Genomic DNA, 26,407 nt, shown 5'->3' on the forward strand with positions numbered 1-26,407 from the left:
TTAACCAGTAGATCATATCTCTTTTCACTCTCTTCCTATCCCCTCCCCACTGCTGCCTCAAATTAGTCATCCTCTTTTGACAAACAGGACAGTTACTTTATAAATGTTAGTTTCTTCTAACCGAAGAATATTCCCAGTGTGAAGCGGCTATTTCTTTTTACATTTTGATAAGGTAGGGAAAGGTTCATCTGTGCTTTAATTTCTTTACAACTGTCTGGACAACAGCTTGTACAAAAGCAGCAGCTCCAACTTGTACTGAAAAAAAAAAGCCTGCGCCAGTTTTACCTAGCTATATTAAGGCAGCAAGAAGCAAAAAAAGATTTTTATTGAGTGCAGATCTTTTCCAGAATTTCTTTCTTTTATTTATTTATTTATTTTGCTTAAGACTACTACAGAGACTACGGAACTGCAGCTGAGAGCTCTGCACCTTTGATAGGGTCAACACTTAAAAAAGCGAAATAGGTGTCATCTCTTCAAACTGTAATTTCTGTGAAGCCTTCCTGAAATGTAAATAACTTGAAATAAAGTCTTAATGGTGTCGCTTTTATGGTTCTGGCCTTGCTTTAATCCTGTTAGCCTTGATTTGATTGCATTTTCTGTTGAATTTATGTGGCTTTGTTTCATGTACTCTCTTCTAAAGTGCTGTTAAAGTGTGCTTGAAAAGTGCAACAAAAATAAAGACAAGTAGTAGCCTGTGGTTGTAGCAGTAGTATTGTTAATGGTACTGTAGCAGTGCTTGTAGCAATCTAGTGTCTGTAGTAGTATTAAATATAATAGTGTTGGATTAACAAAGTACTACTGGTTGTACAGTAGTTGCATCCAGCTTCATACCAGTGACAGTCCTAGTAGAACTTGTAATAGTAGTACTGGTAGTCAGTAGCATCACCAGTTGTCATAGGAACAAAAGCATTAGTAAGAACAATAGCAGTGTTTTTCTCTTCTTTCATACATCAAACAGTGATCTCCACCTGCTTCCTCTTTCCTTCCTTTTTGTCTCAGTCTGAATAATGTAGAGTTGAGGTGTGTGGTGGTGGACTCCCCTGTGGAGCTGAGGCCAGGGTAGCAGCTGTCCCTATCAAGACTCTCCTCAGAGCTGTCACGGCCTGTCTGCTCCTCAGCTAATCACTTCCTACAGGCCTGCAGCATGGGACCGCCGCTGCTAATGTCGTCACCGATTGGGCTGGGAGACGCTCGCAGGGTGAGCGTGATGTAGTTTCATATGGTGATGAGTGTGTGTGTCTGCAAGTGGGTGCATGTGTTTGTGAGGGGGAGTGCAGGTGTGTTTAGCTAGCGGCTCAACGGGTGTGCAAATGCCTCCGGTAGTGCAACATGGGTCACGCATTAACACACACACAGAAACCATAACCATTACCATAACCCTTTTTCTTCCCACCTGCCAAAACACATTTGCTACACAAGAAGTTACTCATCTGTGTGTAACAAGCTAATGGCACAGTGTGTCACACGCCAGCACACACGGTCATAGGAAAATGGCCATTTGTAATGAAACCCACTTCACTCTGGCATGTTCAGCTGAGGTAAAAATAAAGCCTGGGGAAATACATCCTGAACCAAAAAAATATGATTTTCCTATCCTCTCAGCAGAAGTTAGAAATGTTTCCTTTTTTGCTGTACGGAGGATGTTGTGTTGTGGGATGGTTCTGTTGCGAAGGCTCTGACAGGCCCTGCGGTGAATACCACAGAACCAACTGTCAACACCGATGATTAATTATCAGTCACTCCAGCCATGCAACAAATTGGTAAATATATTTGCCTTCTGGGGTTTCAGAGGCCATCCAGAATTTGAATAGCCACAAAGAGAGAGGAGATTGATAGGTACAATCAGACGAGTGTAGAATCCAGGGCAATAGATAACAAGTAAAACGAGGATTGAAAGAGATAAAGGAGGTTCAGGCTTCTGGCAAGAAAAACATAAAGCTTGTAAGTGGAAGCCAAAGTTGTGTCAGTCAAACTGGGAATGGATAGTGAACTAGTGTTTCTCTGTAAAGTTTAGCCTGTACTCAAGAGTCTACAGTTAGGTTTTGGTCATATTAGTTTGCTAACTCTATCACTGATGTCCGGGTTAATTGCAAATGATTTAGCATAAACCCCTGCTAATGCTAATGTTACCTTGAAATGTGCAAGAAATTTGTCAAAAAAGTATGTGGGCCCAAAAAAATTACATGTGGTTGTTGGACATCTCATTACAAAACAATGGGCATTAATATGATGCTTAAATTCCTCCACTCTGGCTGCAGGGATTTGCTCCCATTCAGCCACAGGTTGGCCATTGATGTCAGCATAAGCCCTTTCTCGCAGCTGATGTTCCAATTAATCCTAAATATGTTCAATGAGGTTAAGGTCAGGGCTCCTTGAAGGCTAGTTTTTCCACACCAATTTGGCAAAATCATTTCTTTATGGACCTTTCTTTCTTTCCCTAAACTGTCGGTACAATGTTAGAACATGGAAACAGCCCAAGACCAATAGTACACAAAATATGTGGACTTTCTTTTGTTATATACTACAAGCTGTTGAGCTTGAGCTGTGAGAGGCACAATCAGTTGCTGCTGTTGCCCTAAGACTTTGGGACCTCTAATATGGTCAACACAGGGCTAACAAATAAGAGAGACAGAGTTGCTGGAATATGTGTGATAAGAAAAGGCACAGACAGAAAAAGCCAGACAAAATGTAGAATGAGACAGCCAAAGATGAAGGTAAATAAACAATCATGGAGATGCACAGGCAGACAGACAGAGATATGAATAAGAAGCAAGACAGGAGGCGTGACGGTGCAGTGAGGCATGAAAAGGCAACTGGTGCCGCCGCACTTCTCCTTGCCCCTGTGGCGCATAGAGCAAAATGAAGCTGGAGAGAAGCAGGGCGGGAAGTGAGACAAGAGAGAAAAGCCGGGTATGATTGACTAGAGCAAAATGAGAAGACATGAAAGGAGAAGAGGGAGAGGAAAGACAAGCAAGGCGAGGAAGAGGGAGGATGGGGAGAGGGGAAAAATGAGCATGCCAAAAATGTGACAGGCAGATAAACAAGAGACTGTCAGTGACAACATTTAATCCACTGGGTGACTGCAGCATTTAACAAACTCCCTGCATGACTGTGTGTGTATGGATGCTAACCTGTGTGCATATGTGTGTGTTAGTGTGCACACCTGCCGCTGTGATTATGCCTGGTTACATGTGTGTGTATGCACGCTCTTGCCTCTTGTGTGCATGTATTTATTTGTGCGGCTGCATGTCGGCGTTTTGTGTGGCTGTGTGTGTGCTCAGATATAGGCCCAACACATCTGCCATCCACCACTTGTGCCCTTGCCTTTGAGTGTATGCCCTTTAACAAGCTGAACATTTGTCAACAAAGCCAGGAAGCAGTTGTTGTTTGTCAGTAAGCAAGAAGAGGCCTGCAGAGGCAGCCCACAGACACACTGCCAGATACTGTATGGCATAAGCAAGGTGTGTGAGTGTGTGAGTGTGTGTGTGTGTGTGTGTGTGTGTGTGTGTGTGTGTGTGTGTGTGTGTGTGTGTTTGAGCAGCCCCCACCAGCACTTGATTTGGCTTGTTAGTGCTACTTCTGGGGGTTATGAGAGCCAAGAGCCATCCAGTCACTGTAGCTGCTTCATGCAGGCCATTAATGCAGAGCTCATTTAGCTTGGAACAAGCCCAGCAAATCCCTCTCATGTGATTTATTTATTTTTTTACTCCTATGTGTTCATTTGACTTATGTGATTTATGGGGCTGGCAGTGGTTTTCCCTATGGTGGTGGTGGATGCACAGCTCACTGGTCTCTAACCAGTGGTCCTGGCCCCCATCCCTAGTCATTACAAGGAAATCTTAGAACAAGTTGAATAAAAGATATTTTTGGGATGTAAAGAATTTTACACATAATGCAAAAATGTCAGCATAAAATATAACTTCAGCTTTCTTTAAATCACATCAAAAACTAAAAATGTTGCCTTTTAAGGATGTTTGCATATCGGTCTATGACTGTTTTTACTTGCCAAACATCTGGACGATTGGGCACTGAAATGAGACAGCAAAGCCAGCAGTAACAAGAACTGGGTTAGATGTCCTTTTTCATGAACTGAAAAATGTTTCCTATGAATATGTAGCAGTGTCGATCGCTTCATTATGAGCGCCAAAAGTACCAAAATTGTCTGCTCTGTAATCATAAATAATTTGGAAATGAGGATGGACCACAAGGGATGTTGCATATAAAGTCTATATCGTATTCAAATATCAATGAAACCCAAACCTACTCAGTACTGAACGCTTGAAAAAAAGTTAACTGTTACAAGAGAGGGATAAGTCACGGCTCTTTTTTTTTAATTGTAGTCTTTTTTGGGACAAATAAACCATATTTTCCACTATAAGAGTAGACACTCTTACTCTGTGTTATTAGGGAATATTATGGTAGCTGCCTTGACACATTGAACTCAGTACTGATGGCAGCATCTTCAGTTGTATTTGCAGCACATTGTGCATTGTTATACTGTATCTCACTTATGTAACAAGCCTCGATTTAATCTTTTGGGATTTTAACATAGAAAACGACTAACAGATTTTCACATGTATTAAAATTGTATCACTATAGTAGCTATGAGAACTATATTTACAACTGAAACAGGGTCCAGTAGTGATTGCAAATATTCATAAAGCCATGGCATACTTCCTGAAATTCCCATTTCAAAGGGCGAGTGTGGGAGTGGGAATAAGGTCATATTTACAGAAAAAAAAGTTTATTCTGCTTTTTGTGATTCACAATTCAAAATAATATGTCTGGCACTTATTCATTGTAGTATGTGTTCAGACACTTTTAATCTGAGTCAGTTTTATTGGTTACACCAATCAGAATTCCAAAAATTTAACTTCTCTTTACTCTAAGCATGGAAAATAAATAGTTTTGTTTCATTTTTAGGGACTTTTTTTCAGAGTAGATTTTACCTTTTTATACAGGTACTAAGAATTTAAGCACATTCACATTATCACTGATTCCTTTATGGCAGCTTCATTGTGGCAGGTAACAAAGAGTTTGGGATAAATTATACACTGTCAGATCGGAGAATATTGATTTTTTTCTCACGAAAGCTAAAACAAAAGTCGTGATGATGATGATGATCTCCTTCACATCCACTCTTGCCAGATTCACACCAGCCAGTGAACAGCAAAGATGGAGCAATCTAAGGAAAGCAATGGGAGAGCCAGAAGGAAAAGCAAGAAGTTGAAAGGATGGGATGGATGAAAGCTGAGAGGAGGTGGAGTAGAAAATTGCACCAAGATGAGAAATGGCAAGCATTGACAAATCATTGCTCTGACGACTGCCGTGGCTCAGATGGGAGTGAAATTATTCAAATCTGGCTAAATCTTGTGAAATATAAAACTAGCCTGCAAGATTGCACTGAATGCTGCAACATGCTGTAATAGGCTTGAACACGCTTAGATTAAAATGTGAACTAGATTGTCAGTTGTGTGTTTGCTGCTAAGGTTGCATTGCTTCCAGGGAGAGACGGCAACACCTTGGATTAACCTCCAATTACCAGGAGTGATCTCTAATTGGTTTTGTTCCACAGGGCTCGGACAAAACTTCAGACATTAACAGAGCGTATCAGTTTGACTCTGTGCTTGCATGAGGTGATGCCGGTTACTCGGGGACAAGTTGAACTCCTACAGTGCAGCTTTGTAGTCTCTGTGTGTACCATGTCTAACCCTGTTTAACCCTGTCCAAGTGGGATTTTTTCCGGAACTATATGTAATGGAAACAGGTGGAAGCAGCTCTGAACACCACACCCACATCATTCAAAAGATGGGTGGTCCATCCATCCCAATAACCAGATGTCTCTCTCTCTCTCTCTCTCTCTCTCTCTCTCTCTCTCTCTCTCTCTCTCTCACACACACACACACACACACACACACACACACACACACACAGACACACACACAGGAGGAGTAAACCAAGTGCGCCTTCTAGCGGTAACTCCAACTTTATGTGCGTGTGCGTGCGCGTGTGCGTGCGTGTGCGTGTTCACGTGAAGTTGACCTGCTGTAAAAAAAAAAAAAAAAGTTTTAAAAAAGGGGGGCGTTGTCACTTACGGTAGAATACGTATTCTGTGTAGCTGGACCAGATCTTGTCCTCTGTGTGCTGGTTGACAAACGAGGCTGTGACCGACGAGTTGCAGGCCACCATTTGGAAACCACACTCCGACAGCATGTCAAAAGCCCTCTCCAGGTGCTTGAATTTGAGGTAAAACCGGGAGGTGTAACGATCCGGGGTCCTGTCCGGGTCCCGGCTCTCGTTCAGGGTCTCCTCGAAAACTTCTTTGGCGAGGGCCACCCGCCCGCATATCAGTATCCGAGGTACCCTCCTGAACTTTGCGTCGGTCTGACTCTCTCGGCCCATGGTGCACGACCCCCGGTATCCAACCGTGATGAAGCCGCTCTTTCTGTCCGCGGGGACGAGGGACGGCGGCGGACACTGCCGGTGGTCGCTGCCCTGGGACCCGTCTTCATAGTCGCTGTGGAAGTAGTCGTCCGGGCTGTGCTTCAGATCATCTGGGGTCAGGAGCTTCACTAAATCGGGCAGCTGGAAGTATTCCGCCTCTTTCCTGAGCCTCCCTTTCTCCGGGAAGTGATCCGGGAGGACGACTTGCTTGTCTCGGAGGTAGTCCAACACATACCGGAACAAAAACCCGTCTCTGTCGATGAAATACCGGCCCTTCGGGTCTCTCGCCAAATCATTTGATGCGTCTTTTTTAGAAGAGAATAGCTTACCGAGTAATGAACTCGGGGTGCTCACCAAAGTTGAGTGACGCGTGTAGTATACCTGCCCCCCTACGTTTAATTCAACCACATCTGGGAAACTGTTCTGAACTGATGCTTGCTCTTTGGGGTTAGTCCTACAGTTACCACTCAGCGCCATCGTTTCCGTCATGAAACAGCTACACACAGGCTACACACCTATTTCTACAGCAAGTCTCGAAAAAGAAAGAAAGAAAGAAAAAAAAACGATGATCAGTGTCAAAAGTTGCTAAGCTGTGTCATCGGTTATTCTGCGTTTACGCAGGGGGCTCCAACTTCATCTCACAACAACGTGGATGAGCATTTTTCATCGATCCATGGTCGTTATCACCTACCAGTCTTTAGCAGTTGTCGAAAATGTGAAAGCGGGTAAGGGGGGGGGGGGGGGGGATAGCAGTCCGGGGCGTCCCTCTGTGAATATTACATTTACAAAAAAAGACTGAGATGGAAAGAATCAGTGCTGCGGGAGAGGAGAAATGTATCCGGGCGCATAAAAGGCTTGCATCAGTGGCTAATGTAAGACCATTACAGGGGGTGGTGGTGGAGGGGAGGGAAGAGGGGGTGGTTCGAGGCTGGAAGAAGAAGCCTTTAGCACCGAATGGAAAATAAACTTGTCTTGCTCGCCTTTTCGCTTCTTGGAGTTTTATCCAACAAATAGAAATCCTTCTGCCCACAACCACAAGTCCACAACTTATTTTAGGATATAGTCCAAACAGAAGAAGGTGCTGAAACGGTGTTGTCACTTTAGTTTTCTCTTCAACTTTCTCCCTGAACACCTTCAGATTTTTGCAGGCTGTGCAGACCAGCGGGAGGAGGAGGAGGAGGAGGAGGAGGCTGAATGCCTTTCAGTGGCGAAAAACTTCGCAGAGATTGCACAAGCAATCCTCGGGAGTCCTGTGGTTTTGTCTGTAAGCCTGCCACTACAAATATGTCGCATGTTCCGGACTGAATTAAACACAAAAACCCCGCCTTAGAAAAAACACATCTTATTTGCTGTCTTCGAGAGATGTAAAATAAATAATAATCTCAGTCTGGATGTTTTTTTTCCCAGAGCAGCGGAGAAAAGCGACCCGCTGCTGCTGGAGCTGTCCGCGGTGCTGAAACGAGCATCTCATCAACCCCCCACCCCCCTCTCCTTTCCACACTCTCGTACCGCCTCCCTTCCCTACAGAGCTGGGTGGTGTCTTCATGGCTGCTCCCCCGTCTTCCACACGCACACACACACACACACACACACACACACACACACAGGCTACTGAAGGCTTATGGGGCTGCAAAAGCCGCATGCCCCTGTTTAAAAAAAAATAAGTTTTAGACTTTCACAACGGTTTCAGTGCATGCTCGTAGAATTGCTGCATCCATCTCAAGGGTTGAATTGGACCCACTGCTTGAACAACGTGCATGACTTTGTAGTTTAAACACATAATTGTAAGATACATGGTTGGTTTCCACGGTACAAACTGTGCCTTATTCCCAGTTTTACATTTGGATAGCAACATGTTTGTTGTCTTTCTGGAATCTCTTCATGACAATGCTATCTTCAAGACCCAGATAAATAGCTCTAACTGCCAGTGAGTTGTTACATTATGTGAGATTTTGTTTTGGGCTTTGTAAGATGAGCAACAGCGCCTCCCCCTGTTTGTATTGCAACAAGCCTAGACTTCTTTTAGCACCATGGACAGATCCTCACACAGAACAGCGATAGAAATGGTGCGTTAATTCTCATACAGTCGTCATACGTGTGTGTGTGTGTGTGTGTGTGTGTGTGTGTGTGTGGAGAGAGAGAGAGAGAGAGAGATTGTGTGTATGTGTGTGTTCAAGTGTTGGCGTTTAATTTGCATTGTAGCTAGAATGAGAACAATTAAAAACATTATATGATTTTTCAATTAATTGTTCCATGGAACTAAGAGTGATTTTTTTCCCCCTGCTTAAGCATCCTTCACATCCAAAAATAAAAATAAACACTCATTTAGATCATTAGACAAAAGTAATGATGATCTTGACGTACCAGGTACAGGATACATTACTGTAGAATCAATCAAAAACAAGACAACCAGTGCCCAGTATAATCACACACACCATCTGCACATGCTCCAGCTGCAGGGCCAAATCAGGGTTGTATTACATGCAAATAGTGTAGTAATTTATAAAATATACAAAGTCTGCTGTATTTCAGAAAGTGTATTCGTACCAACCAGTGTTCTTATTACAGCCTTCTACGCATATGCTTCTTATATTTTCCTTTGGCTTTCATCCGTCCACTCTTAACCAACCTTTCCTCGAGCAAAACTGTCTTTTTCAGCATTCCTTCACTATATGTGTTCTACCTCTGAAGATGTGATGCCACTGCTTTAAAATTAGAATTACATCGAGGCAGTCACTTGCTTTGCATAAGTACAGGAATCAGTAGAAATTTGTTGTTCTTGCTCAGAGGCACTTCATCAATATTTTGCATCACTTGTAGGCTACTGGTAAATCAGCAAGCAAGATCACAACTCCTGTGTAGCCTCTCAAGCAGCTCTGCCTGTATGCAGCCTGAATTATAAAAAACTCCTCACTTCGGTCCCAAGTTTGTACTTTCTGTAATACTAATTCTAACCGCATTTTTAATGTGAATATTGTCACACTGGATACATTTAACCCCCCAAAAAAGACAAAATCCAAATATGCCTCCTAGAATCTTATCTGGAATGTCATGTTTCAGAGAAACATAAAAAGGCAGGAAAAACATTCTCTTAGTTGCTATTGGTGACACTTTCAACTTTAAAAGTTGCAGCTCAGTATGACACCCACCAACACACGCATCATAATGCACAATACATATAGTAAATTCTTGCACACTAACTCGCAAATGACTACACCATTAAATACAGTACGCAGCATGCACTGTATTGAATTTGTAAAGTCTGCGTCAATCAGCGTCAAGTCCATCTATCCATTCAGAGAGAGCTCTGTGGTGTCTACAGGCGATAAATGGGACAAGAGAGTAAGTGATATAAAACAAATTGAATAAGAGACAGAGAGAGAGTGAGGAGGTGTGCCTGGCTGGGACCTGAGCAGTCACCCAGAAGTAGGCCATGCTGGGAGCTTCATCATAAATGCATGTAGCCACTATACCTCTCCCTGCTGCGCTGCTATTTAAAAACCAGATGATTGACCACCTGTAAGGAGTTAAAGCTGTTTGGGCTGACATAATTCATTTCAACTCAGCTTTCTCTGTCCCCAAAGAGCACTTGAGTTAATGGCATAAAAGCGTGCAAAACACACAGCAGGACCATCACCAAAGCAGGCGACACATTCCTTCATGGTTTTTGTTCTATGCATGCTTTTCCAAATATATCAACATCGTAGTTAGTGGTTATGTAAGAGCGAAATTCTAGAAAAGACTTTTAAGAAATTATGTTTTTAAAATTCCCATTTATTCAGCCAGTGACAGATTATCCCAGAACTAAAAAGAGACAATTTACATGAAACAGGCTGTGACATCTGGTGTAATTTATTGGTTGTTTTTTCTTTTGCTGAAAATTCATTTCAGTTTCATATTAGTCAATACAAAATATATGATGAAATATTTACTCCAGAAGCACAGCAGCAACATTCATAATTGATCGTTCTTCCAAGAGACACACAATATCAGAGAGAGTTTTAATTTTTCACTTGCAAAAGAAATCCACTTCTTCAACTCCAAGTAATATCACAACCACTTTACTTCCTTGTCACAGATCAACTCACAGCACAGTCATTTTCTTCCTGTGCAGAGCAAGGAAAACTGTTAAAGGGAATTTTCAGGCCAGTCACAGATGGTTGAAATAAACAGCATACTACTTCCATCTCTCATTACAGCCACACTGAATGATGCCAGGCCTTAGATGGGAAATCTGCAAGTACAGCAGGCAGACATTCAATGCATAAATTCAGTTGACTCAGAGAGTATTTACCAAAATGATTTTCTATGTAAGCCTCAGCTATCCCCCAAACTTGGAAGATTATTATTTTTTATTTAAACTTGGTCAGCTATTTATAATTTTCAAAAGTTTCGTCAGGCTGCAACTTTGAATGTAAAAAGTAGACAAATTCTGTGAGAAACCACAATATGTAACATAAACCCAATCAGAGGGAAGAGACTATGGCAGAATATGGAGTTTGACAGTTGGAATATGCTATTTAAGTGATTACAGGTGTCATGGAAAAGACATCGCTGATAGCATTCTGCGTATTTGTTTTGAAACACATCAGTGCTGCCAATAGGGAGCCATCAAGTATAGTGAGTCACTGTGTGATTAGATAGGTTGAAGGCAAGCTGGAAGGGTTGTATTTCTGTGTGTGTGTGTGTGTGTGTGTGTGTGTGTGTGTGTGTGTGTGTGTGTGTGTGTGTGTGTGTGTGTACGCGCGCCTGGTTTGCATAAGAGCTTTCCGAGGAGAGCAGAGAGAGGGAGCCTATAATGAGGACCGTGACATCACGCAGCAGTCATCAGTTATATCAGTATGTTGTTTATTTCATATTTGTCTGCACATTCAGCTCTGGTGTCCATAGTGACTAAAATACTTCATATCCATCATATCCAAATCAAACCAATCCCATACAGTAATGTGTTTTCTGTAGGACTCAGAGTACTTTCAGTGTACAGTATACCTATTCACTACCCCTTTGTTGTAAATGTCACTATACTGTGTTATGAACTACACACAGACACTTTTTCTTTCATGTTTTGTTACCCTTGAGCTAGAGGCTTAATTCCTCCTTCTCCAGTGGAGCCATCAAATCAGACTGGGTTTGTACTGAGCAGGTTCAAAATGTGAATGTGCGTGATCAGTCCTGCAAAAGGGAAACTTTTCGAAGAAAACCAGTAAGATGTGTAAGAATACAATAAAGCAAAATAAACAATGAAAACCAGTGAAAGAACTGGACCAAAACAGGGGCCAGTACCCCAATTCAGCTCAACCCTACCCCTAAACACAACCCTAACCCGTGTTTGCACAGAGAGCCAATTGTTTAGGAGTACCTCACCAGTACGCAGGATTTTAGAAATACAGAGGTCTTGTTGGGGGGAGGTTGGGGCATGCATCAAAGCATCAAAGTAGTTATTTTTAGACGATTCATTACTTTTAGTGTATACCTCTTGTTAAAAATACCAGTGACCTCAATTGTGGGTACAGCCATGCTCACCAGAGGTGGTGGTACTCATGTGGACAAAAATCAAGAGTGCCGGTACTCAGTACTGGTGAGTACTGGCCCATTTCCAGCACTGATTAAAACAACAAAATGAATAAATATTTAGATAATCATTAAAGATTTTACAGTTACTTACCACATAACAATAAGCCAGTGCTCTGTATTTCAATATATACTATATATATATATATACTATTATATACTGTTCTAGTAAGTCCACGAATGAACCGCACATTTTTCTTGAAAAATACATTTGTTTTTTTGTTTTTTACATTTATTTATTTATTCAGTTTTGCATGAATACAAAAATAGCTGCTGATGCTCAGTGTTTCATGAGATCATCTTAGCAGGCTGGTGACCGGATTGAACTCCTACTGTCCTACTGAGCAGGTACACTTCAACACCTCCAGCTACTAACGCAATGAGTCATCAATCTCAAATGTGTTTTCAAAGACTGCTTGGCAAGGTTTTCAGCTTGATATGGAAGATATGGATCCTTGCAATATTGATCTTTAGATATAAACTCAATGAAGTCCTTGTGGAAATCAGCTAGTCCCAACGCCCCAGATTTGGTATCAAAACAAGATATTTTTAGCTGATCCAAGCAAATGTAGAGCCTCTTACCACTTTCACTCAGATCTACTACAGGAGTCAGTTGAACTGAGGAAGTATATCTAGTTGCTTCATTGTACAATCATCACATCTCAAATGATGGCATCAATATTATGATCTACAAAGAGTTTCTACTAGAAATAAATTTTCTCCATGGCTCAAAACACAGACTAGATGCCAGCAGAGTGACAAATTGGGGGCATATTTCTTGGGAATGTTACGGTGCGATATTCTCTTGGCTACTGAGCAATAAAATTACCAAAGTTCAGATTTTCTGCCTATTTCAGCGGGTCCAAAAACTGAGTTCCTTCTTGGTTTGTGTTGCTTCGCTGCTCTGCCCCTCAATCCCCTCCTCATCCACTCTCTGCACAGGCCGAGACAGCTTTCCCTGCTAAACTAGGTCCACTGCTCTCCCTGGAGACAAGGCTATTTAACAGGAAGCCCACTAAACATTAAGGGCTTTGGCAGCTGGAGCAGAGCTGGCTGGGGAGGGACCGATGAGCGACTCCTAGAGCCAGGATAAGTACAACCCTGCAAGACACCACTGAGAGCTTGGAAGTTGAACGTCTTATGGCCAGCAACACAGCAGCAGAGCTGTCATACCAGTCACTAACACTGACTCTGCAGGTGTCTCTGTGTGTGTGTGTGTGTGTGTGTGTGTGTGTGTGTGTGTGTGTGTGTGTGTGTGTGTGTGTGTGTGTGTGTGTGTGTGTTGTACTGTGTACTGTTGAAGGCATCAAGAAAGAGGCTGTATCCTAGGAGCCGAGTCTAAACAGAACAGGGAAATATGGATCCAAAGCTATTTTGGATGCAGCCAGCTAAGGGAAGGGGTTACTCGTTTATATGTTACCTCTAATTTGTGGAGCTGACAACAAGGACGATACAAGATGATGATGTAAAAAGTTCAGACAAGTTCTAAAATGTTTTATGCCTCGTATTTAAGCCATGATGAGGAAGAAATGTAAAAGTAAAATGTAAAATTCTTAGCATATAATTTAATGACAACTAGATACATGTTATAATTTTTAAGATTACCAGCCGTGGGTTAAAAAAAACATCTAGGACTGTTAATGACTGGGTTGACATAACAGTAATGTGATTATGTGAAATGACTGCATGCCCATGAAAGATGGATTGTCATACAATGATTTGGTCTCCAGGGGTTTAAAGTATCAGCCAAATGTTATAATAAGTGGTAGTTGATGAATCAGTCGTTCCGATTTACTCTTTCTCTCTGCAGCTTTTTAGTAAAATGATAATTGTGCGTTTTAGAAATAAATCAGAACTGATTAACCAGGAAACTAAGTCTTTATTTCCACATGGAGACAAACAATAATATTGGTGAAAGGGATGATTACAGCCAGACCTTTCTCCTAATGTTCTTTTCCACTTTGATACAAAGGAAATAGGCCATTTGCACACACAGAGACAATCCAACTTGTACGCAGTGTTAAAACCAGGAGGTTTTATGTATCTTACTGTATCTGGCGTTTGATTCAATTTGCACTATGTGGGACTCAGAAAGCAGTTGGCCGAGATCAAGATGTGGGTGTAGTGAAAGGATGGGAGGGGGCGGAGGATCTGACAGCTCTACAGCGAAGGAAAAAATCTTATTTGTTAAAAAAAAAAAAACTCCATTGAGTCAGAGTGTGTGTAAGTGTATACTGACTCATCTTTCTATCCGGATGGCATCAGATGCAGATGATCCGTGATGAGCATGAACAGAGTAACCATTCAGTCAGGTCCTTGTCAAATCGTATATACTCAGTGGACAAACTTGCCAAAAGGTGAAATGACATCTGTGGCATTTTATGGTTTTCTTTTCAGTAACAAAATAAAACACAGTGTACATGCTTTAATATTAAAGTGGTGCTTTAGGATTTATTTCACAATATGAAAGCACATTCATATTGAACATAACTTAACTAACCCCGCCTCCCTCCAAAATATATAAAAATAAATAAACATATATAGGAAGAGCACTACCTGGGCAAAAAAAACATCTTAACCAGTTTTTTTAATGAGTCATGAAGTCCCATTTTCTTTTTAATTGATCCAAGTATTCAAGTATTCATACAGGCTGAAATCTGCTTCAGAATCTAAATTCTGACACCAAACTTCCTGAAACAAGAGAAACTGCACTTGAAACAGGTGTACAGATCATTTCACACTGGCAGCCTTTTATCTGAATAAATCCCGAAGGCTAAAGACTGAGACTAAACAACTCAAGGAGGGATTTTTGCCAAGAAAAAAAAAAAGAGTCAGCCCATATCTGTGCCATTCTCTCCATCTCTGAAGCCACTCCACGGCTGCAGAGTCAAGTTCTGCAACCCTAAAGGGATCTTGACCCTGTTGATTTGGCAAACCATGCAGATGAGATGTTGCTAAGCACCCGCTCTCCCTCTGCCAGCGTAAAGGCCATGTGGGAACACTGTGAAGGGGTAGATAGCTGTGCTATTACTGCCACAGTCAGCTCTCCTGCAGTGTGTGTTTCTGTCTCTGTGAATGTGTAGGAGAGGGTTTGTGTGTGTGTGTGTGTGTGTGTGTGTGTGTGTGTGTGTGTGTGTGTGTGTGTGTGTGTGTGTGTGTGTGTGTGTGTTACGGCTCTACATCTCCCTCTCTCTCCCTCCCTCTGGTATTTTCCGTGCTTTACTCCCTGGCTCTTGGGATTAAAGGGTGGTTTCCACAGGTACTCAATGTGTGACAAATCTCTTGATGGGGCCAAATCTCCAAAAGTCCTTCGAACTGTAAAACCCCTTTAAAGGTGTAGTATCCAATTTTACTCTTCAGCTAATACCATCAGCAATTTGCTTTAAATGCCTTAAAATATGTTCAGTATACTGTATGATTAATGCTGCAAATGTGTTGCTGAATTACCAGAAAAAATAATATAACAGTTTTTCTCCTTATCTAATTATATACTCATAGAATGTATCTGCACAACTTGCATCCTTTTTATCTACTTCAGCCATGTCAAACTGAGATACAGCACAGTATAAAGTAAGATGAATGAAATAAACAGTCAAGGGCTGTATGGAGCTATCTGCACACACAGTGGAAATTAATAATATCTGTCTATGTGAGAAAGTGAGGGTGACAGTGAGTCCAAGATGTATAATTGAGCATGTGGTGGGTCTCTGTTCACTCCTGCCATCAGTAATTCCATCAGGAAAGCAGGACGTCCAGTGGGGCATCTCCCCAAAAGAAGAATGACAGCTGACAGGAATACAAGTTTTGGTTGTGTTTCCAGTGCATTCCCATTTTGAGTTTTTTGCATATGTGGGCTAATTTCCTTGTTTTATCTAATTTTCATTAATAATGAAATACCATCTCATTACCAGTTTTGGTGTTATAGGCAGAAAGTATTGCAGTTATCTAAAATAAAAGAAGTAAACTTCAGGTTTTTTGTCAGTCCAAAGAGTCAGAGCAGTCATTCAGGGAGAAATCCATCATTAAACAACTTGTATTTATTCCTACATTGGCAGTCATTTTAATAATGCAACAATGCAGTGAAGCCTCAGAACACTGTGTATCTAGTGAAAGAGACACATGGCTGTCATCTCTTCTTAGCTAACGTTCGGTTAAGAGAAGAAAACACAGCTGAAGGCAAAATCTTACCTGTTCTCAAAGGATTGTCAAAAGGCATTCTGGGAAATATAGGATGAAGAAACAGAGGAGGCAGTTTGAAGGAAAAGTGGGTAGGCCTACAAAATACACAAAAGAAGTTGCAGAACTTCATCATAACTTCTGAATCTTCTGAAATGCGTTAAGGATAAACTGATGATATAAAACCATACGAGAGCATCTGAGGGAGGATTTTCTGGCACTGAGTGGCCAGTCTGACGATCAGATAATGTAAGTTGGCAATTCCACTCAAGTCCCAAAAGAAATCTCTGCCTCTTTGTCCTGGACCCACTCTTCTTTCTGTCAAATCATTAGTTTCAGTTTGGTGGAATAATACACTTAAAGAAGAGGGGAATACTTCAGATTGTGAGCTTCATAATTAGGCTGATGATACTGGCCTTTTTATCAGCCTGCTCTCTTTGACTGAATATGAATTCATTAACTGCAATAGCAGCACTGTAGATGTACATGTATTGAAGTCAAAGACAAAATATGGGGAAGACTGATTCCTTTTGCTTATTAGCAGTTCTCAATCCAAACAAATTGATTTCGGCATCAACCTTGATAGCGAGATCAATCTCAATTGATCCTTGCATCAACAAGTTAAGAACTTGAATGATATGGGACTTTAATTGTAAGATGTTGATTCTGCACTCTAGAAATGCTATAAACAGCAACTCCCAAGATGCTGTCATGTGGAAAAAAAATATTGACTTTTTTCCATTTGATCTGCAATAATACTGCAGTGTTAACCCACTGGTCCAAAACTAATTTGTGTTCAGTATGAAATATCTTGCAGTGAATAGAATCGGTATGGCCAAAGCCTGTAACAGAAGTTAAGGGAGCTGGGAAGTGAAACTTGGCAGAGTGACTGTTAGGGTAGGATGGAAGAAGAGGGAGAGCCAAGGCCATGCTACTGTTTATAATATGAGACTTATTTTAGTAGCCTCTAAATCTGTTTTGACAGGTAGAACACTCGTGGGTTGACTGGTGCTGTCCCTGATGCCAACCAGAAGTAGATAAGACAAGGATGGCAAAACTCCACAGTGCTCTCTGTCATAAAGCAGCAGTCCTGTATAAGGGTACTCCTTACCAAACCATTTCCGAATCAAAGGTTGATGAAATGACACTTATTTAATGGTGCATTTGTTCATTTTAGATAAAATAAAGACTAACAAATGAAGCACTGACACCTCAGTAAAGCACATTTTATAATTTATATTATGTACTTTATTGTGTATTTGTTTACAGTTTTTGTCTCTATACCATATACTCTATATACAATTACTTATATTCCAGTACAAATTGCTCAAAATAATTTCATTCCTGAAGAAAACAAAACCATATTCATAATTGCTGCTGATTGCAGTCCAAAATATTTTTACATAAGAGCAATTGCACCCTAATATTATATTTGTGTCACATTTAAGTGCTTTTCCATTACAAGTATCACAATACTTCAGATTAAGATGTATTTTCTTGTTGACTATCATTTTGTCAGAAGCTGCTAAATATCAAGTGGGTGGAAATCTCATTTTGGAACAAACAAACTTCACAAACTCTTCATCTGCTGATTGTTATTTTAGTCCTCATGTAGCTCACTCACAGAGGGAAGAAAGCGGCTTCAGAGAAAGGACCCTGCAAGTACCAGATGCCTACTAATTTACGATCTGTGCAGCAGTCATATCAATGGGGTGGCAGGAAATTGAATTAGATGAATTAAAGGAATTTATTTAATCTTGTAAATGTGCTGAGGAAATGTGCGCATCCAATTCTGCTAAGAATAGAGCTGTGTGTGTGTGTGTGTGTGTGTGTGTGTGTGTGTGTGTGTGTGTGTGTGTGTGTGTTGTGCTCATTCACATGTTTGATATCTGCAGAGGGAACAAAATTATCTCCCATCTGCAAGAAGAACATATAATAAGATAGCTTGATCCCTTGTTTTATGCTCTCTCCTTGAGACTGGAGAGGTGGAGAAAAATCTTAATTGAGGCTACAGTAGGTGGTTGGAGACGAGGGGTTGCTGCAGAATAGGAAATTCAGTAGTTTTAATCCACTCATCCACCCAGGCAGTGACAGCAGGATTACAGTAGAGACTTATATAAAAGAAGGCAATTATGAAAGTATATGGCAATACACTGCCCTAAATTCAATTACCCTCTCTGGCACTTTTCAATTTTCTTTCATTAAGTGGATTAAGAAGAAAGACGTGTTCTTCAAGTTTAGAAATGATTAAAAGCCTAAAGGAAGATGAGAGGCAATGGAGGGGAGGCGACTAATTTCTGCTTATAATTAGTCATGGGTGTGTGCTGTAGGAATTCATGTTGGGTAAATTGATTTTGTTTATCATGAGGCAGATGATTGATCCATGTCGGGTCTGCACAGTTGAAAGGTTCGTTAATTGCTTTGCTTGCTTGTTTGTTTGTTTGTTTATTGGGGTTATTTTTTTGTGTGTATTTTTTGCTCACCCATCCCAACGTTTCATGTGTTATGAGTTGCATTTGTCTGTCATTCAACATAAAATGTAAGAGTGCTGTCTTGGAGCTATCGTGGAACAAGTGATTTAACATAAATGCTGGAATCTTGTTGCAAGCATTGCCTTCAACAGGGAACAAAATGTGACAGATGGTCACAAAGTTTCCTGGCAAGAAATTTCCCTCCTAACTCGTGCAACCTTGCTGAGGCAACTGCTTTGTGCAGCACTGACCCAAAGGTTTCCCTTTATATTTTTGCCCCGAGACCCATAACTCAATCAGTGTTTCTTTGTCAAAGACAGCAGAGACTGAATATGTCTCCTATGAATAATGACAACGTTTTCTTCCATGCCATTTTCCCACTGCTATTATTTTTCCCATTTCTCATTCTGTAAAGAATTCTCTAACTCCAGGCTGGGAGCAGAGCCAAGTCTATATAATTTAGTTCCTTTTCACACCACACCAGTTAATCTAAAGCTAAAATTCTAACATTTTATTGTTACGGATGCCAGAGATGTTTTTGTTTAGCAGTCAGGCAGAAACAACCTCTTAATAAGCCCTGGGTAGAACAAAGACGGTCGTTTTTACAGATGTGACAGAGTGACATTTATATGAACTTTTCAGGATTATAAAAAGTCAAATTGATCATTCTATATTTATGATCTCTGTCATCTGAATTCATATCTAATTTGTTGTTCCTGGTGGCTATTTTTGTTGTTCTCTCTTTACTTTTAATATATATAGATTAAATAGCAAAGAGAAGCAACAGTCTTTTTTTTCTTACTGTCCCTCATTTGTTCTCTTCCATCTGTGATGCTCTTTCTGCCTCACATCCGCTCCCATCACTATTTCCTCTCAGCAGAGGTCATCAGCCTATTACTTTTCATTATCTGTCATCATCAAAGCGGATGGATCCACCTGCAGTATTTGGTTTGGGTGCAGTTCTCCTTCACAGGCCTAGTGATTGATCTGATCCTTTGCCTCCTAATGAAAGAGACTACCTTTGTTCTTGCCGGGAGCCCTGCGCTTATCCCATTAAATCACCTTCTACCATCTTTGTCTCTTTTTGTTACCATTAGACACTGGTTTTCTCAAACTATGGGTCAGAACCCAGTGGGGTCTCATATCTACCAGCGGTGGGCAAAACAGGCTGTAGTTTGAGAGTATAACCATATTTTTGAATTCAACATGTTTTTCCAATGATTGTATTTGCACATTATGATATTTTTTTATCATAAGAACTGTATATTTCTAATAAGAACTTATTATGCATCTTTATACAGTAGCAAGTGACCTTTTAGTGCTTTATTGGTACTTTAATTCCATTGCGTATGCATCGCTATAAAATCACTTAATGGCCTATTCCTCTTATATTTGCCCATAATCTTGTAAATTGTACTATATGCTAATGTTCTTTTTTCATGAGGGTTATCAATAACACTGGAAGGTCTAAGCTCTTCAAGTGTTTTGACCTCAAGAATAAGAATATTTCTGCTTGCATAATGTCTCCCCATTCCCTATATAAAAACCCGCGTTTTAAAAACAGACAAGACTGTGAGGACTTTATTCTGCACTGCAATTATTTCACGGAAAACTGTACAACGATGCAAATAAATTATATTTACTATTGTTATACATGCATACAGTAGTCTAGTCCAGCTTGTTGTTAAAGCAGTTGGTCACTACCAACTGTAATACTACCAGTCGCCTGTAGAGTGCGCCGCATTTTCTGCAGAGGACAGTTTATGTCCACAACGGCTTCCCGTCGGCTGCGTACCATCCCGGAAGATTTTGCCTTTCTCCTGACACGTAGCAACCCGAACCAAGTTGGCAGGGCTCTGGGTAGATCTGTCAAACATCACAGGTAGGTGTTGACATGTGCGATGCTTGCATAGCTCGAGAATAGCGGTGATGTAGGAAAGGTTACGTGGATATTGAAGCCACCGCGGTCTCCACAACGCTTAGAGCTAGCAGCAGCTAACGGTAACGTTACGTTAGCCACCTCAAGGGTTGGTAGCTTTCACCGCATTTTGACAAGATTAGTTAACGTATCCTTTTTAGGTGCTTGTGGTCGTTGAATAGTTGGATTGTTTATATCGTTAATAATAATCATAGAGCAACGATATAAACAATGTTATCTTGGTTTTGTCGTGTGTGGGGCTGCGTTAGCTGGCTAGCTGCTTTAGCTCACCGCTAGTTACGCAGAGCAGTAAGTTAAATACTTGGTTCACACGATTATAGGACACAGGGACTTTTCACCTTAGTATCTTGGCCACAGCCCGTAAGTTAACGAGATGTAAGAGGATGCCTAATGTATAACATGATTTCAGCTGTCGATAACGTTATTTTCACAGAGCAGATGTTCAGTGTACTTAAGAAAGTATCCTGTTTATACTGACAGCTGTTGTGCCGCCTCGCTGTAGTCCTGAATAATCATCCTTGCTAATAGGTTGTGGTCCTGTTTCTGCCCTTGTGTTTCTAACAGAGTGAGAGATGTCAGGGTTTGACAATTTCAACACAGACTTTTACCAGTCCAGCTACAGTGTAGATGACCAAAGCCAGGCCGGCTATGGTTATGGCAATGCTGAAAACCCCTACAACAAGTAAGTGAAGAAAGCCATTTTACTCTTATATGTGCCTTTTCAGCATTTTGTTGCAAGGAAGGGAGAATGCTTTCTTTAAAGAAGCATGGGAAAAGTTGTAGGACAAGTGTGCAGTGTTTTTAAAATGCTTTTAAAAAAATGTTAATACTTTTTTTTTAACTGACACAACATCCTCGGGAAGCATTTTTAGTAGCATTGGGCAGTTTAAGAAGTGATGTAATGCCCCTTTCAGTAAAAGAGCACTGTTGAGAATTATTATCATGTGTTTCCCAGGCCATACGGTCAGTACGACTACTCCCAGCCCGTGGGCTACGCCTCCCCAGGGGTGATGCAGCCCCAGCAGCAATACACAGGCCAAATCTTCCAGCCCACACAGACGTACACTCCATCCCCATCACAATCGTTGTATACTAGCAGCTTCGACGACGAGCCGCCACTGCTAGAAGGTAGGTAAACCACAACCTGGAGGCTTCTGCCGGGCTCTTTGGCCTCTATACAGCTCCTCTCACTCTTCTTATAATATTTCTCATTTAGGAGTGCAGGAATATGAAATGGTAACTGACTAGTATGGCACAGTTTACCACAGTCAACAATACACATAGCACATTTCATTATGTGTATCGTGAACTGTGCTAAATTGTTTTGTTAGTTATCAGTTGATTGATATTGATATATTTTTTTAATATTTCATAAAACATTTAAGTCACAGCTGGTCACAGCTTCTCAAAAGTTAGGGTTTGCTTTATGTACTCTGTTTCATATTACTGCAAATTGAATTCCTTTGTTTGCTCAATTAATTTGGAGTAAAGTTGATAAATAATTAATCAGTTCATAAAAATAATTATAAGTTGAACTGTTTTTTTTTGGAAGTTACTTTTACAAGAGCACCAGTTAAGTTCCTAAAACATAAAGTTATGGTGTTCCTGTTGAAATCCGTCTGCAGTATCACTGACATGAACCTAAGATCTGTTCTTAAGGCGTGAAATTAAAGTTTCATTTGCCTGTTGCAGTCGCTAGCAGTCAGAGCTCATGGCTTCACGGATATTTTATTGGAATAGAAAGGAGTAACGGATCAAAGGCTTGCTACCTGACCAAAATTGTCAGACCTGACTTTTCTGAACTTTAGCTTTTTCCTTCTGCTTACATGCATGACAAACCTTTTCATTGGCAGACATCCCAGGAAGTTGCACACAAACCAGCACTGAGGAAACAATACTAATTTGAAGTTACAGTAAATGGTTTTATGGTTGGAGCCAAATTGTCCACTCGGTTTATAGTCATGCTTAGCAGAATATTTTTAGATTCAATACATTGCCTTTTAAGAATAAACCAGTGGTTTTATTCCTGATACCTCAAAAAATGGAGCAGATGGAGTAGATGCTCTAATTGTCTCTAAGTGTGCGTTGTATCAGGTGGAGCTTCACCTGTGAGTGATGTTAAGAGACTATGTCCTTAAATTTGGATAGTATTTTGTTCTCTATACTGTATTTTAAGATTTAGCTACATGCTCATTTAGAGGAAAGGGCTTACAAGTGATATTTCTAAAGAGAGAGAGTGATACTAAGAGTGAATACCAGTAACTGAGACCGAAGGTATTGCATGTAAGTAGCCATTTGTGAAGGGAAATGCTGCTAGTTATTTAGTTGCATGCAGTGAGTGCTGAAATAATTAGTTTATTAATTAATTAAAACTATTTGTAACAGAAAAATAATAGTTACTGTAGCTGTTCCCAGCTTGTCATACGATTGTAGTACATCATCATGAATAGAATAACTTTGGGTGATGATCTGATACTGTTGGTCTGACAAAACAAGCAATTCCAAAAAGGCATTTTGGGCTCTGGAGAATTGTGATCATTGATTATTTTCTGACATTTTGTAGACAAACAATTGATTAGTCATAACCATTATCAACAGATTCATAATAAAAGTTAGAATGAAAGAATTAGTGGCACCCGGTAATACAACTACAAGACATCACCACATCAAATGTCGAATGTAATACACAACCCTTTATTATTCACACCAGCTTGTGCCGATCAGCGTTCATACTGACCAACGACGTGTATATACTAAAGACGTGTGGCACCACACAGCTATGTCTCAGTCTCAGATTAGCAGCAGAGCTCTGGTAAATGTGCCGAGACCATAAAAATGAAAATGCTCAAACTTAATTCACACTCTTTAGAATAAAATTAATTTGACCTAAAAAAAAAAAAAAAAAGGGAAAGACACAGCTCAAGGCTATTCTCAGAAGAAGTCACACTTTTATGAAAGTTTATTATGCAAAGCGCTGACAGAAAAGTCTGAGTATTCCTGGAAGGGAGATGTTTCCCAGGAGCACTGTATCCTATTGCATCTCTGCCTACAATGAATACAACTTGTTTACTTATTTTGTGTCATGTTTTCCCTCCAGCTGCGAATGATCATAGTTGTAGTATCCAACGTGTCTGATGTGTGTTTTCTCTGTCTTAGAATTAGGAATCAACTTTGACCACATCTGGCAGAAGACTCTGACGGTGCTCCATCCAATGAAGGTAGCAGATGGCAGCATCATGAACGAGACAGACCTGGCTGGCCCCATGGTCTTCTGTTTGGCCTTCGGAGCAACACTACTCCTGGTAAATCATTTGGTTAATGTTGGTGAATAATAATAATAATAATAAAAACAGGCAATGACGTCCTTCTTGGACCTTGTGGTGCAAACACATATATCTGTACAGCTGTAATAATGCTTTTTCATATCTATTGTTTGTCTGACTGTGTGGATTGTTGTCCTTACCATTCACAGTCAGGTAAGATCCAGTTTGGCTATGTGTATGGTATCAGCGCCATTGGCTGCCTCGGCATGTACTGCCTTCTCAACCTAATGAGTATGACGGGCGTTTCCTTCGGCTGTGTGGCCAGCGTGCTGGGATACTGCCTCCTCCCGATGATCCTCCTCTCCAGCTTTGGAGTCCTCCTCTCTTTACAGTAAGTATACAGGAAATAGTGAACATAACAAACTTGAACCTATAAAGCAAGCAAACACTTTATTAAAAAGTTGCCTGGTCAGGTGTTAAGTTTTTCAAACGCTAGTAGAATTCATTAGGCTATGACCACTTTACCAGACTGTCTTTTTCCTGCCTTACATCAGGATTGGGGTGGCCTTGCCGCCCATCTTTAACTTTATGGAGACACAAAACCCAATGCCGCCCCCATAGATAGCGCCACTACTTATATTAGTATAGTACAACTTTAAGATATGAGCTCAGCTAAAGTGTGATATTTATGTGTAGGACTATATAACTTTTGTTTGATGTTGGATAGGAGTTTCACAAATAGCTGGACATTTAATAAATCTGTATAAATGCTGCTTTCATACAGGCAGCGGTTAAAATAATTAAAGCTAATTTAATTCTTCCTTTTCGTCCTCTTTAGGGGCATGATGGGAATTATACTAACGGCTGCAATCATTGGCTGGTGTAGTTTGTCAGCCTCAAAGATCTTCATCTCAGCGTTGGCCATGGATGGGCAGCAGCTGTTGGTTGCTTACCCTTGCGCTCTCTTATATGGGGTCTTTGCACTCATCTCTGTCTTCTAAAAAAAGAAATCATTGAGTTACAGTTTAAAATAACTGCCCCCCAGTTTCTGTAATTTCAGTCTAATTAGCATCAGTGTAATTAGTGTAATTATTGTCTAATTGCACCGTTATTACAGAAAAATGGGAGCTCCTGTCCAAAACAGCACCATGTTTTTTTTTTTTTTAAATACGCCTCCACTTCTCGATACATTCCGACTTAAGCATCTGCAGGCTGGAGTGTATTGTCTCACTCATGTCGTCTCTCCACCTTGCTCCCCTCATACATCTTAAAGGAGAGGACTGTCAAATAAACCTGATGAAAAAAGTCCTGTGGACCATGTTGAGCCTCAAATGGCCTAGTACAGTCCTATGATTTTAAGGACATGAAGGGGAAGGAAGTGAGCAACTAGTTCACACAATGAACCGAAGAGACAGTTTAATTTGGACACAGACAGGAAAAGGACCAATAACCAACCCCCAGCTAATCCTGCAGCCCAATTTGGAGCCAGTGGCCAGTGGAAACACCCGTGTATCATGATTTGCAATTGCAAAAGCTGTTGTGAGCCATTTGTGGCGAACACCTAAAGATTCAACAGCTGCAAGACTACAGACAACACCCATTTCCTTCTGCACAAGACTACAGTAGCTCATTCTACTTCTCCACCCAGAAAGAGCAGAGGAAAATGGGAGAGGGGGTCTCCTCCTTTATATCCTCTTTTCTCCTCCAGGATTGAGGAGCCATGATTCTCATCATTTGCTCATCACGTCAGTGATCTGATCTTTGATGTATATCTTCTCGTGTAATGTTTTATTGTATCCTCTTGAAATTCATTTGCGTTTTAATGCTTTTCAAGAAGACAACCGTACAGTTTGCACAAAAGCATTGTCTAATTTTCAAAAACCAAACATTTAGATGACATTTGATTAGATATTGAGAATTATTAGTCTGAGAGATACTGTATATTTATAGGTACAGGCATGTCTCTATAGGTTGTTGCTATCGTTTGCATCCTTTACATTTCTTACATCTTTATTTTAGAATTGACTCACTTTGTATGCTTTGATGTGTCATCTGTTGTTCATGTCTTCTCATGCACATTAAAGTTGTCTTTGAAGGTAATCGGCTTGTGATATGAAAAGGTACATTGTATGGTCAAGCAGATAATTGTAAGAAGTGGTATAACCTCTATTAAAGACTGAACCGGGGATTGCATTTTTACCTTGGACCTATAGTTAGCACTTGTGTGGCAGAAGAAAGGCTGGTGTGCACTTGAAGATGTGGGTGTACGAAGCGTAATGACAGTTTTCAACAACCTGGGGACTATGACAGGATCAAAGAAAGTAGTCTCCATTCTTTGATCCACACCATTGTCATTTTATTGCGTCTAAGAGACCTTCAAGGTTTAAGACAACATCTGTAATTGTATGAAAAGTGAGTGTAGACCTTTCTCTGTGCACACATTTACACCTCCAGTGCTGAAGCTCGGTCAGCTGAGGGCATACAGGTGACACATCACGTGTCACCCATATACACTTACAGTTCTTTAAATCATCAGCTTTAAG

The 26,407-nt window shown here is 40.7% G+C and overlaps 2 protein-coding genes across 3 annotated transcripts in view; one reads left to right on the top strand and one right to left on the bottom strand.

The window, feature by feature from the left end:
• kctd16b (potassium channel tetramerization domain containing 16b) overlaps nucleotides 1-7,940 on the bottom strand; it is a 71,359-nt gene extending 63,419 nt beyond the window's left edge. Inside the window, exon 1 of the mRNA XM_051401906.1 lies at nucleotides 6,096-7,940. Within this exon, the coding sequence (XP_051257866.1) occupies nucleotides 6,096-6,933 (838 nt within the window). The 5' untranslated portion in view covers nucleotides 6,934-7,940. The remainder of the gene's footprint in view (nucleotides 1-6,095) is intronic.
• Nucleotides 7,941-20,402: 12,462 nt separating this feature from the next.
• yipf5 (Yip1 domain family, member 5) lies at nucleotides 20,403-25,964 on the top strand. Of its 2 annotated transcripts, none has more exons than XM_051402346.1 (6): nucleotides 20,403-20,544; nucleotides 21,166-21,283; nucleotides 21,557-21,729; nucleotides 23,758-23,903; nucleotides 24,074-24,255; nucleotides 24,703-25,964. In XM_051402346.1, exons 2-6 carry the CDS (start codon nucleotides 21,174-21,176, stop codon nucleotides 24,863-24,865), a joined length of 774 nt encoding a protein of 257 aa, XP_051258306.1. In that variant the 5' UTR covers nucleotides 20,403-20,544; nucleotides 21,166-21,173; the 3' UTR covers nucleotides 24,866-25,964. The 2 variants fall into 2 exon arrangements, with proteins under 2 accessions (XP_051258306.1, XP_051258307.1); XM_051402347.1 differs by lacking the exon at nucleotides 20,403-20,544 and adding an exon at nucleotides 20,555-20,689.
• The last annotated feature ends 443 nt before the right edge of the window (nucleotides 25,965-26,407 follow it).

The sequence above is a fragment of the Dicentrarchus labrax genome, unplaced genomic scaffold, assembly GCF_905237075.1.
Source record: "Dicentrarchus labrax unplaced genomic scaffold, dlabrax2021, whole genome shotgun sequence".
Taxonomy (NCBI): Eukaryota; Metazoa; Chordata; class Actinopteri; family Moronidae; genus Dicentrarchus; species Dicentrarchus labrax.